The sequence below is a fragment of the Sturnus vulgaris genome, chromosome 3, assembly GCF_052056855.1.
Source record: "Sturnus vulgaris isolate bStuVul1 chromosome 3, bStuVul1.hap1, whole genome shotgun sequence".
NCBI lineage: Eukaryota > Metazoa > Chordata > Aves > Passeriformes > Sturnidae > Sturnus > Sturnus vulgaris.
Window position 1 is genome coordinate 28,849,415 of NC_142245.1, and position 14,208 is coordinate 28,863,622.

Consider the following 14,208-nt stretch of genomic DNA (forward strand, 5'->3'; position numbering starts at 1 on the left):
GGCTATATATGGGAGAGAACAGTTTGTGGAAAAGTAAGTTTACCTCTGCTGTATGGAATATTAGAACATGCCTCCCACATGCCCATTGCCTGCCACAAATAATAACTGGCAAAACTTGCATGTTTAGCTGGGAATTAATTCACTTCATATACTTGTCTTTCAGTGCCAAAATTTCCTTGTTCCATTTTAATGGTTCAAACACTCTAATTTTATTGTCTCAAGTGATCCAACATTTCTTTTTTCACTTGTGGGACTACAACAGTCACACAAACTTTCTTACAAGAAATGCTGGTCTTATTTCTCTCTCACTTAATTTCAGGCAGAATTTCATTGAGAGCCCCACCTACCTACTCTATAGAAGCAGACAGCTAAGATCCTTTATCCATTTCCTAAGTCACAGCTCACTAAGAGTGCTGTGGTTGGCACTATTTGTACTTGTGCCACACGAAGATCACTGTGATCCTTGGATGTATACACGCTCTCTCCTTGCCACCCACACCAGTCATGTGAGCAGGCACTTTGTGTTTGGGTTGACAGCAGAACGTGGGAATGGTTAATTTGCTCCTTCCTTGTTCTATAACCATCTTACTGTGCTACTTTGCTGTTCTTCCTGATCCAAAATTAATCATGAAGGATGATGAGTATGTGTTCAACTGCCTGTGAGTAGGTAACTCTCATCACTAAGTGAGGAGTCTGCCACAGCCTTTCACCTCCTCTACAATCACACATACCAAAGGCTAGATACTGAATGCATGTTATATATATAATATATACTACATTACACGTAATTGAATTAGCATGAGCTGTGCCTAGAACTTTTCCCATAGCACCAAAAATATTAAGAGAGTACTAAGTAAGACTTAGGAGTGTGACAAGGCAAAGAAGAATAAAAACACTTGGTGTTTCATCTACAGGAGGTAAAGTGACTATGCAACAAAATGTTATCCTAGTTAGCAGCAAAACAAAAGTCACAACAATTATGTAATTTACAGGTGTTCTAAAGGTATCTCTAACATTATCAAAACATTATGCTGAGCACCCTGAAGGTCCCAGTACAGTTACATTCCAAAGCTGCACAATTAAGACCTACTTAGGTCTCACCCACCGAGGCCTCCCTCCTACCCCCTGCAACGCATGAAGACCCTGTGGCTTGACTGGCCCACTTCATACTGTGGACTGCAGGGAACTTACTGGATCCTGGCAGGACTGGCAGAGGTCATTTCCTCCTATGAAAACCGTTATGAGCTTCCAGTCATTCTGGAAATCTATTTTCTACACAGAGAAGGAGATGGAACAGAAGTTTATCATTAAAAACAGAAAAGGAGGGAGATGCTAGCAATATACTAAATACAGATTTCTCATTTCTCAGAGTACATGGCTATCATTCCCTAGGCATCCATAACAAAAACAAATTTGTAGTCATGACTGAACATGTAGAAACTGCTATGATCTAAACCAGATTTACAATATCAATGGCATCATGGAAAAATATTTGCTTCAGAAAACTATTGCTCAAAATCTATCTGTATGCTTTTCTTAGCAATACCTTGTGCATATAGAGTGACTCTTCCTACAGTCCTAGAAATATATCTTCATAACTAGAATTACGGTATGTGCTTTACTGTGTGATAAATAATGCAGCTATTTTGCTGGCAAACCCTGGGGGACAATATAATTCAGACTTGTGAGACAAAGTGCAAGGAACAGTGGGGCAATATTAACTATCTAACAATAATGGTAAAATATTACAGCACTTTTTGTTTCTGCAAGGATTTTGCAAAGGGATAGCTAGCTAAATCAAGGTAATTATGCTACAGTAAATAAACACCTTCTTAGCTTTGAGGAAAGGTTCAGATATGCTGAGTAGCATGTTGTGGATGTTGTGCTCAATATTCTAATGCTTTAATTTCAGTGCAAAACACCAGTAAGAAAAGCACCAATAGTGCATCAGCCTCCAGAGGTTTAAAAACATCTTTCTTCAAAGGCAGAAGGCAACATATTCCCGCTAGTAAACACGCTGTTCAGTAGTTTGGTCTCAAAATATAAAATATCAAAAAGAGGGAGAAACTTCCTCCTGCACCCAACAAGTATTTAAAAAAAAGGGGTAAAAAGGATCTCTTAAATTAAAGATATATGACTTTTACTATGAGCATGCTTTCTAGTTACAGGGAAGTTCACTAGTTATATAAAAACATTTATTACCTAAATAAAATATATTTTCATTAATTTCTGTTAACATTCTCAGGCCAATAAATTTGGCAGAGCAGTGCTTTGAACTTTTGAATGAAAACCATCCGACCCTTCATTGTTAGATGTTGTTCCTTTTAATCTCATTCCAGATGCACCCATCAGATGGAAATCTTGTTTACAAGAAAGTGAACCAAGAAGGAAGGTACTGAAAATATTTTTGCCAATATGTACGCACCAGAGTATTTACACTAAACACATACACAGATATCCTGAAGGCTTTTTGGCTGCTTGCCAGCTGCACAATTGGAAAACCAAACTATTATAATGTAACTTAAGTCACTGATTGCATAGCACATTTCTCAAATTACAAATAACAAACATTCAAAGCACAAGCTGAGGTGAGAAATATGCAAGCAATCCTCAACCTAATGTGTATTTTACAGACCATTATTTGATTAATAATAAATAATAATAATAAATGTGTAAGTCAAAAATCAGCTGATGACTACATGAAAGAAGGGACTAATTTGTTTTTATAGAAAACAAGTCCCTTCCTCACTTCACATGTTCACTCCACATGATTTGCTACTTGAAAAGCTTGCCCTCAACATCCTAGCATGCATCATTTTTGCTGGAAAAACCACCTGCTTACAAGATAATTAATAGCACCACAGCAAAATCCTCATGGAGAAAAGGTTCTGTTATCTTACAGGGTGACACAGGTTGGGAGCAGAAGCAACAGCACTGCATTTACAGTCACTTGCAATAAAAGTGATGAAAAGGTCACAGTTATCTGGGCTTGATAATAATTACCATATGCTGATACAAATTCATTTAAGACTAAGCTATAGATTATTTTGTGCTGAGTCACAATCTGCATGGGAAGCATTACACTGTACCCTGCTGTACCTACAGCTTTACAGTCTGGCATTCACTGCTGAGATCTGCTCTTGGTCTGTTAGAAACTAATGATGCCATGTCACTTCATTCTAAAGATATTCATGACATGTTGAACTCACAGTATCATTCTTCATAAGGTCCACCAATTTCCTAGCCTGTGCAGGAACACCCCTAAAAATAAAAGAAAAATAAGACCATAAATTAATAAAAATTTAAAGAAAGAATCCTGCATAGGTAACAAGGCAAAGAGGAAAGCTGACGAATGGACATAAAAATCCCAAAACCCCCAGAGAAGTCAAATTTTCATTGAATGGAATATATGATATAGCCAACAAGGGCTATGTTTTGAAACAGTCATGGAAAAAGAGAAAAAAGAAAATAATTAGCATCCAACAGGCATTGGGCTACTTTTCAAATGCTGCATAGTTTCTCTTTTACAAACTGTATAGAAAATGCACATTTCCCACCATCAGACAGATGCTCTCAATAGACAGAGCTCTGTAGTGTCTGTGCTCATACCAATGTTATCATATGGCCTCAAGGCACTGAAGTAGGTCTTACAAGAACTGTTACCAGAGGAAAAAAAATAGGATATGAATTGCACTGAAGATGCACAGTGGTCTCTAGTTAACTCCCAGCTTTGGCAGATCAGGAATTAGACAATCCAGAATTTTCTCAGTCTCTACAGGAACTCTTGGTCCTGATGACAAGAGGGTTTGAATATACCTCCTATAAAGTGGAGACATCTTTTGTCTGACTCTCAACAGGACAGCTTTCTGAGTAGTGCTTGTAAAATGCTGTGGCTTTCTTGGCTGAAAATGCCAGAGAAAGTATTGCTTTTGTTGCTAATTTATTTGACATTTCTTGGCCTTCATGCTATAATTAGGATAAAAAAATATTTTCCTATTAGACTTATTGTGCTCTTCCCAAAGTCCAGGGTTTGAGCCTTTTTTAGTCACAAGGAATTTTATAGAAAAAAATCAAATTGCTATTAAAATTAAAACTTTTCTTCTTACTCTGCATGAGCCCCCGCCACAGCTTGGTTGAATGCAGCATTGGTTGAATCCTCTTTTCCAGTGCCAGTGGAATACCCTACCAAGGATGGGTTGAACTCACGAAGAATATCTGCAGAAAGAGACAGTACCCTGAAATATGGCTTCCTGCAGCAGGTAACAAATGAGGCAATAAAGGTTAGACTTCAGTAAAAGAGCATTGAAAAGCTTTAGGAAATCACTATCAAAAAAAATAAAATAAAAATCAACCTTTCAGTATAATAAACATGGTGATTCATCACCATACAATCATTTCCCTGCCTTCAAGATTTCTGAATTTCATGAATTCATGACCTAACACGACCATCTTGGCTAGCAATGCCATTTTGCCTGGCAAGCAAGGCTGGGTAACCATATACTCAGGCAGGAGAACATCATGCCATCATGCTCTAACTGCAGACAGGTTGGAATCGAATCCTTTAGCCTGATGGCCCCAGACGTATTAACCCCGAAGACCCCAGATTCCCTTCTAGATCTTAGGTTACAAACCAGCCTTACAAACACCTCAGATCTAAAATGTCCTGACCTTTAAAAAGCATGTAATATCTGATCTTGTAATGTGATTCTGCCCCTGCTTAAAACAACTTTCTCATACAGTCAAAATAGTTTCTTTAGGCTATGAGCTAAGATCTTTGATTCATCTATCCCAAAAACATTTTACACAGAACTATAACCAACAGAAGAACACTGAAACAACCAAACCCTAGAAATTACAAAATACATAATTAAGTAATGCACAGAATATTACAGCCTGGTTGTTATGCAACTTTTGGTCAGCAGTGGACATTAAACGCATAGGGATTGCTTGTGTCATGCTACAAATTTTAACCCTTTTCTCCTGTCTTCTTTTATAATAGCAGGTATTTGAATAATAAACAGCACCACATATTTATCAAATTTACAGGAAAATTCACTTACTTGGTAGTGTCGTGACCGTGCTTATGTTTTCATTTCCTCCAATACTGTCAAAAAGAAAGAACAGGAATAAAGTGCTGTAAGGCAACGGACAAGGTAGGAGAGTGCCCCCTTTTGGGGTTACCGCACATGTACAGAGCACACTGGTGGCTGTCCTGAGCCCACCCACGCTCTGGGTGCCTGTCCCCAAGGGGTCACCACATCACAAACACTCTCTGCTCCAGCAGAACATTCATATTAGAAGCCCTGTACAGCAGCTGTCCTTTCAGCTCTTCCACGTATTTTGGCATCTGTTCATACCCAGCAAAAAGAAATGAAAATTATTCAAGGCTGCCACCTGTGCTAGAGCTGTACCTATTAAAATATTTATAGCTTCCATTTTTAGTTAACAAATCCAACCAAAACAAAAAGGTCAAAAAGCAATCAATATATCAATACCTTTGCCTTCCCCCATTGCCTTCCCTCACTCACATTTCATTCAACTGGAAGAATACTACTAGACTGGTGAAATTCACCATTAGGTCAGTATTCTCTTTATTCTCCTTCATGCTGAAAAAAATACTAGTATACTTGTCGGAAGAAAAATGTCAATAGATTACTATTAAAGATCAAAATATAAAATGTTTTACTTAGAACACCTCTATAGCATCTTTTTAATCTGGAACAGATTTTGAAGTGCACTAATACCATTTCTGGAAGTGCTTGAAGCCAAGCTGGATGGTGCTCTGAGCAACCTGGTCTAGTGAAAAGTGTCCCTGCCCATGGCATGGGGGTTGGAACCTGATGATCTTTAAGGTGCCTTCCAACCCAGGCCATTCTATGATTCTGTGAACGTCTTTAAACTTCTTCTAAAGTTGCAGTGACGTAGATTGGTAAAAAATTATGAACAGAGTTTGATGTCTGACAAGTTTGGTGTTAAATCATACAGTTGCAGATTAACAAGTGAGCATGACTGCCTTTCTCTAAAATCTTTTTCAAGTATCTAACAACATGTCGCATATGTAAAAGTCTGTATTGACTCATAACTGATAAACTATTCTGCATGATGTAAGAATTGCTGGGAAAGGTTCAAGGAAAGAAATATTGCATATGAAACAACAGCAGGATAGATTTTTTTGGTAGACCATCCATTTTAAATGAGACAAATGGGTGATGTGGGCCACACTGGGCAAGGATACTGAACGAGCAGGGAAAGAAATGCAGAAGGAGCAAGTGATACAATGGTGATGGAGTTTAGAAGACCCTGTTCCAGGGTCTCCTACAACTGTGAGATTGAAAACTAACTCCTTAACAAGGACCCCATTTTTCTGTGTACCCAGGTCAGTTCCAGCCATGCTACATTATACTCTAGATAACCACGAGTTTAGTATCTTCTTTATCATGAGAAACAGTACAGCCATGTGCCATCATGCAAAATGTGGCATCAAATCCAGTTTCCACAAGCCTTCATTTGCTTAAAAAAATATCTATATTGATCAAAACTGAAGAAAATTTATTCTCTCCCACTGGGGGCAAAATTCCTGGGACTCACCTCCAAGAAAGACCCCGGTACTGAGTCAAGACATCCAGAACATCATGGGGTCTGGATCCTGCCCCATTACCTGCCTGGAAGAAGAGTTCACCTTCAGAAAATAAGCACTGCTACAGTAACAAGTTCTCTTACTTATCCTAGTGAGAATAATTTAAAAAGCGTATTAATGAAGGAAGCTATGTCATCTTCCCAAAATAGAACAGATCCCTGTTCTCAAGAAGATCAAAGGCTGAAGGCATTTTAACTCCATTCCAGTGAATTACCCTCTTCTATCAGCTTCATGATTAGATCAAGTGGGGAAAAATTACTTGAGAATGTTCAAAATACTCATATAATTCTAAATTTACATAAGGAATAAATAAGATAGCAGTGGTTCTGAATTAATAATTTATTATAATGTTCCTCACCTTAAAAAGTTGTACCATGATTTTATGTCTTTCCCAGTTTCTCCAAGGAAAAATACTACATTATTTAGTGTGATAATTAGCACAGAACATGTAGGACACATGTGAGCATATGAGCAGTAAAGAAGTCATCACTGACTGAAGAGTCACAGCCAGTCTAGGGGTAATGAGCTTACACAGTACCAGATATAATGTCAAAATAAAAAAGGCAAATTACACTCAACACACCTGATGTTCTATTGCAATTTTAATCATGTTTCGTTAGTATGAATTACTATGGTTTTATAGGCTTTGGTATTATCATACATATACTTATCATATTATATAGATACACAGATATACACAATCAGCTGCAGAACTTTCTCTTCACACTGCTGACTAATAGCTTTCAGGGCCAATACCTTGGGAGCTGCCAAAAATCAGTAAAGAAAAGCAATTGTTGCAAGTCCACTCTAGCAGAATAGCTTTGCTGCTGCACAATCTAATCTTACATTTCTTCCTTGTGTGGCACTCTTTTGGACTTTAAATGGGAACTGTGCATTCAGATTAGACTCATGATCTGATTACCAATCAGCCAAGGTGGAGTATGAAAAAAAAGTGAAAAACTTGTTTGGCTCAATAGGGCATAACTGTATGTATTCCATTTCCTAGGTTAAAAAATGAGAAATTTCATTGCAAGTTTTTTATTGCTAGCTTTATCAATGGTTATCCAGTCATCTTTACTTACTGTGAGTGAATCTCCCAGGGCAGCAATCACCTGAATATCTGCTGGTTTCAGATTATGAACTGAAAAAAATAATAAAAATAGTGTAAGGGAAAGAAAGAAAACTACAAATTGTGACTGTTATTAGAAGTTTTTCTCAGAATAGGCATAATAAAGCATTGCAAAGACAGTATTTTTAATATTCATGACAGCATCAGTTCAGAATGACAGACTGACTGATAGGCATCAAACCAGAAATGATTCTTGGTACCATAGCTGGGCAGTAGCTACAGTGACAAAGGAGGCAGCAAAATTCCAGTCTTGCATTTCTTCTTCCTCAAATTTCTTTCAACTGGTAAAAATGACTGAAAAGTAGGCACAGTTCTGGTGCCAGTACAGAATGGATATTTGGAACCATCACAGATTCTGAGGAAAGACAAAACCTACCCAAGGAACTCCATATGGGTTTTTTCATCCCAGACTGCATTAATAAGAGCCCTCTACAGTTTTTTCACCCTGGAAATGAAGGACCTGACTGCCTCCTATCTTTTCCATTGTCACTTCTTTCTTTGTACATGGAACATGCAGCTGCATAAACTTTCATCACCCCTGAGATAGTGAACGCACATCTTGCTATACAACCACTCATACTGTTCCAAAAAGACTCTTAAAAACCACAGTCAACAAAGTGCACTTCTCCAAAGAAGAGGGTACTTCTCCTGAGTAAATCCAGTTCTGTTCTCCTTCTGTCATCAAATGAAGGAGCTCTATGACAAAAAGGCACAGTACTATACCTGAAAGTGGAACTGTATCAGAGGGAACTCGGTCAGGACAGGGAATATTTGTTCCATAACTCCTCTCCTGCAAAGACAGGGCAAGACTTCACATCAGTCTCCCTATACTCTGGTCATGATAAACCATTTACGTCTCAGAGCATTAGATTAATGAAATCTCCAAGTACTTTGTATACAGCTACCCAGCTCAGCCTGCCCCCAGTCCGTGCCTTTTGAATGCAGACACAAACTCAGCCTGCTCAGAAGTCGTGCAGCCTTATGAGTGCAGCACAACTCTTGCCTACAGTGGGCCCAGTTCTTTTAGACTCTAAGCCATGTTGTGTTCAGCTATGCAATATTTGCTGTGCCCATACCTTGAACATCTTTTCCAAGAAACTGAACATCCCTGAAATATCCTAGCACAAAACCATACCTCTGTCAGCAGGCCATAAGCCTGCCTTCTCCATGTGCAGTCCTGTATGTGCAGCCAGGGATTTGCCCTCCTGGCTTTTTTGGGTTGCAGCCTCCTGGCAGAAATACCCCCAAAGTCTACTGTTAGTGAAGGGCTGACCATCAATATAGCAGAGCAAACCATTACACAAGATTCAAAGATGTGCTTTGGCTCCAAATCTCTCTGCAGAATTCCTTAAGTAGGCTAACTTGCCTAAGGAAAAGATATTTGTATGTACATTGTTCTGGATTGGGTGTTTAATTCTTAATTTAAAAACCCAACAAAACAGCCATAAACATAACACAGTATTGCTCCTTACGTCCTTAACACCTCCTACATTACAGCTATTTCCAAAAACCAGAGTGGTAGGTACCACTGCCCCATGGTGAGGTCTGTACACCCCAAGTAACCAACAAAACAGATGGCACTATATTAAAATATGAACTGAGATGCATATTTCAGCCCCAGTGACAAACAGGCCATTTTGTCTAGATGTGGTCTAGGCATTGTGTTCTGGAGCATGAAAATGAACATTATCAACTCACTCTGTTCCTACTTGAGAATACCAAGTTCTGACTTAAACACAGTCATGAGTCTTTTTCTCCATCTAATCTGAAACTATCTCACCATTAAAAAAAAATTTAAAGTCCATATTCTTCAGTTTTACTATGGCATAAACAAGACAAAATCAGACCCACACAGTTGGATCTGATCTAGTTTTTTTCATGATAGGACTAAACAGCCCCATTTTCACTATCTTCTTATCCCAGGGAAAATAACATTTTCATCCAGATGTTTAACAGAGGTTCTTACCAGTAAAGGCAAGACTCATTTTAGGCTAGCTGAACACATCTACCTTACTCACACGCTGCAGAACCCACCAAGGAGAGAACGTGCTATTAAACATCTCACTCTTTAGTCAAGCACGGAAGTAAAGAGCTGGAGCTTTGCATTTAGTTTTCCCAGGGAGCATTGTTCATTTAGGCTACAGGACACTCTTACCCACCTGCCCCACTCCCTGGAATACACCCAAGTCCATTGATGCAAACAGTTCTGCTATACCTGAGATGTTTCTTTGGTGTTTGATGTCCTCAGGGAAGATGAGTAGTTACTATTTCTATATGTAAACAAATATGGATTTTCCTGCAGAGTGAAGAGAGTATGTTTACCAGTGCTAATGGAAACACAGTCAGCTGACAGCTGGCTACATTTTCCAAGAGAAAAAAATCTTTACAGTATTACTTTTTGACTGAACATTGCATTAGTGAAGTAAGATTAGACTTGAAAGTTAAGCCTGGCCTGAAGCCCTGTCCTGGGTATGCTCTAGGCACAGCACCACTTCCTGTCTTAAATCTAACATCAAACAAAAAAATAAAATTCTAATTCTTTGATATTTTAATTGCTGTTCAGAAGCTTTTGGATGTCAGTACTATTTTATCACTATCAAGTTACTGAAGTCAGAGCTTAAATGCAAAAGCATACAAGAATCTGTTCTTTTAACATGAGATACTCCAATTTGACTACTAACAGCTCCAGGGACTGAATTAGTAAAAGATGGCAGCAGAGGCAAATCACAGAAAATCTAGATTATATAAAATACAAGGATTCAATTTTATTGGTGACACAAATTTAAATATTGATAATGCACCTCATACCTGCAATTAATAAATTCAGATTAGCTAGACAAATATTTTTGGACCAAAAAAAAGTCTGAGATAATTAAACTAAATTTTGTCAAAAGTTCTTTTTTTCAGAGTTTCATCTGCAGAAAATAAAGACTCCATGTCAATGAACTTTAGGAACATTCAGTTTTTAACAGTGCAGTAACTTGGGCAAGCACACATTCCCAAGAACTTCAGAAAACAACAACAGTATTTGGAAACTTGGAAATTTGGCAAAGAATAAATAAAACTGCAGAATAACAAGGAAGCCCTTTTACCTGAGATGGACACTGGACAATTTTTGTGATGCCATAAGGCTGCTTCTGTCCAACTGGTTGCATCTGGAAAGGGAGAGAACAGAGGAATTGTACCCATGCTGTGTGTGGGAAGGAAGGGAGAGCATCAGCAATGCAAAGGCTCTAGTGCCTTAAGTTTTCCATCAGGCTCATATATATATCTAAAAATACATATTTTTAAATTTATTTTGCTTATGATAAATATTTATCTATGCATAATATACCACATGTGTACCTACAAAAGCAAGGAACTAAAAACAAATCCTCTTCTGAGCAGACTGTCTTCCCATCATGACTACAACTTCCATCCAAACATAAATTTGGCATTTGGGAATGCTGACTCTCTAAGTGTTGATTGTTTATCCTACCTTTCAGAACTGTTTCATTAATCTACACTCTCACACATGTTAGGCAACACCAAAAGGTGCTTTCCTACTCCATACAGAGACTTAATAACATTTATGTTTGTTGGCTTTCTTAAAACAAGATGGGGAGAGGATTATTGTAATGAAAAATTACGGAATTATTCAGAAAATAGGGACAGCACAAAGGGGCAAATACCAAAAATAATCACTTCACCTGTTCAGGCAGCTTGCTGAGTGCTAATTAAATTGCAATCACACACATAGGAATTGGCTGAGGGTTTAGATCCCTCAGTGCATGTCTGCTCAGCTTGGCACCAGCAGCTGCCAGGATCAGCAGCCTACACAAGAAACAGGATGCAAGGGACTGTAAAATACAACAGCAGCAGGCTTGATGTCACCAATACACTCTGGGCAGGAATGCTATATTCTATTTTGATTGTTCCATCAATTAAAATAATGGGAAAATTCAGAGAAATAGAGAAGAGGCTTCCAGAGTTTATATTCTTTGAGAGAAACATTGGAAGAAACAGTCTGCTTTTTCGAGGGGGGGCAGGGAGGAATAAAACAAATTTCCCCAAAATGTGCACAATAATGAAGCTCAGAGGAAAGATACATTGGGATGCTTCCCCATCCTCCTATGATGGAACACAGGATAGGGCCGTGTTTTGTTTCTGTAACACAAAAGAGTGCCAAAAGACAAGAAACTCTTATGAATTTCTTTACGTACATGAATGGAGCTTTACCCTCAGATATATGTCCAGAGGTAAAATTGATTAATTTTTGGCAAATGCCTACAATCAGGCTCTCTGTGATAAACATCAAAGCTATCCAAGTACACGGCCAACCTCTCTCAGCTTTTCCAATGTCAGTTATCTGACTGCTCTCTGGTGTGCTTAGCATATCAATTGCATTTCTAAGTCCTAGAGACTTAGAACTGTTTTGGTCAAATATCCAGCCCTGCCTAGGACAAGCCCTTAGGACATGATGGCTCAGCTCCTTCTCAGTCAGGCTGAAGTGCAGCCCTAAGGCAAATTGCCACTAGATTTTCAAGGTTTTGCCCTTTGGCCAATAAACAGGTAATTATTCCAGGAGAGAGGTTGGTGCCAAGCCTCTAAACAAGGTCAGAATAGGGTGGTAGAGAGCAGGAGAAGGTAAACCTGTGAATGCAGTTTCTTTGTGCTATGCTTCCTGGTCCACAAGTCACAATCTTGATTTCCTATCAGCTCTCAAGACTGCGTTATGGCTTCTTTTTAATTTTTAAAGAAGTCAGTATAAACTGTTGGCTGGATTTCCGAGTAGAACTGGAGAGACCTTTATCAGGTGAGGACACCTGCTTTTTATGCTGAATGCAACTTTCATATCTTCTTTTACATCACGGCAGAATACAGCAGACAAGGCAATCACAGGCAGACAAAGAAGCAACTCTGAAAGGCCCCTTTCTGATGATTGCTAGCTGTACTCTGAAAAGTCCACTTAAAGAGAAGTCAGGAAAAAGGATGGCAAAATGAGCTAAGCAAATTATTACCATTTCCACAGTCTTTCTTCAAACCTGTGGCAAGATGTGGGTTTGCCACATTTTGCTCCTCCTCTAGCTCACCTAGGCTGTCCCTTGACTAGAGAAATCACCTCACTGAGAAAAAACATTGAAATAAAGCAAGTAGGTATTTGTCTCCTTTATGACCATGTTTTAGTTCTGGTGGCTCCACAGCATGCTCACCACCCAAGTCTGGGTAAGTGGCCTTGATGCAGCCAGCCTTACAAGCACAGCTTCGTTTTGCTTATGTTTTTTCATCTCTGCAATTTCCACAAAATGCTCCTGGGCAATCAGTGACAAGAAGAGAATAACATGCCATAGAATGGGTTGCTCAAGGACAGAACAGGAGGACAAATAAAGTCTGTGTAGAAAAGGTTTAGAAACAGAAGAATGAAATAAAGGGCATCTATTTTATGATGGAAAAACTGAGGTAGGAACTGTCATGTCATCACAAGGAACATCACAGATAACAGCAAAGGAGATAAATGGAGCCATGATAGCTGTTGCAAGGTTACCACTGCAACAGCTCATCAATTTTTAACTCCTTGGCTCCTACTAACTAACTAAAGTCCTACTAACTTTAACTAAAAGATAACATATTTTCTTAAAGTGACTGTACTATTCTACTAGATATGTCGTCTGGTGGAATAGAAGCTTCTTACTACAAATTCTGCTTCTTTAAATCAAAGGTACAACAGCATTACTACGGCTTGAATTAGCATAAAAGAAAACAAAAACATGCCAATATGTATGAATTTTTTTTTAAATGGGGTTTATGAAAAGATTGTTGCAGTATAGACTTTTTTTCCTGCATGCTTAGGATAATTTAGACAGACACAGGAATGGTAGATACTCTCCAAAGAAAATCTTATTAACACATGGACTGCAAAACAAGAAAAGTATTTTGTATTTCATCTAACTTAATTGGCCATTGAAGTTTCTTTTTTATTAAAAAAGAGATTGTATGTGTCATAAAGTTACTAGAAAAAGAAATAGGAAATATTGAAAGCTTCTAAAAGGAAACAGTAAAATCAACATTTTACTTAAAACAATGCATGTAAGGGCATATCCAAACAGTAGCTTCCTGCTTAGTTCTGTTGAGTCCAAACCCACATACCTGCTTTTTTGTCTCGTTCATATTGAAAAGCAACTCGCATTTCTTCACTTGCCCCTGTAATCAATTTTAAAGTGCAAACTCCTCCAGCTGTACATGCATCCATTCAGTCACACACACACAAATGTTGTGTGTCAGCAGCTCGAGCCTGCAGTGGAAACCAGCCCCCTACAGAACCTGGTCGTGGTGTTCAAGGTTGAGTGGGTCAAAGTTCACATTTCTTTCAGACAACCTCTCCCAATTTCCTCAGCTGGACAGGACATCCAACTCTAGAGGACATAACAAGAGCTCCTCAAGGTTGTCTATCACCTTTCCACTG

General features: G+C 38.5%; 1 protein-coding gene across 1 annotated transcript in view; it reads right to left on the reverse strand.

Moving 5' to 3' along the window:
* The window catches only part of PLB1 (phospholipase B1), a 76,085-nt gene that overhangs the window by 44,300 nt on the left and 17,577 nt on the right, over positions 1 to 14,208 (reverse strand). Inside the window, exons 15-23 of the mRNA XM_088162819.1 lie at positions 10,859 to 10,921; positions 9,982 to 10,062; positions 8,490 to 8,556; positions 7,720 to 7,778; positions 6,589 to 6,662; positions 5,061 to 5,104; positions 4,107 to 4,215; positions 3,210 to 3,261; positions 1,192 to 1,272 (exon numbers count right to left, since the gene is read on the reverse strand). Of these exons, the coding sequence (XP_088018945.1) occupies positions 1,192 to 1,272; positions 3,210 to 3,261; positions 4,107 to 4,215; positions 5,061 to 5,104; positions 6,589 to 6,662; positions 7,720 to 7,778; positions 8,490 to 8,556; positions 9,982 to 10,062; positions 10,859 to 10,921 (630 nt within the window). The remainder of the gene's footprint in view (positions 1 to 1,191; positions 1,273 to 3,209; positions 3,262 to 4,106; positions 4,216 to 5,060; positions 5,105 to 6,588; positions 6,663 to 7,719; positions 7,779 to 8,489; positions 8,557 to 9,981; positions 10,063 to 10,858; positions 10,922 to 14,208) is intronic.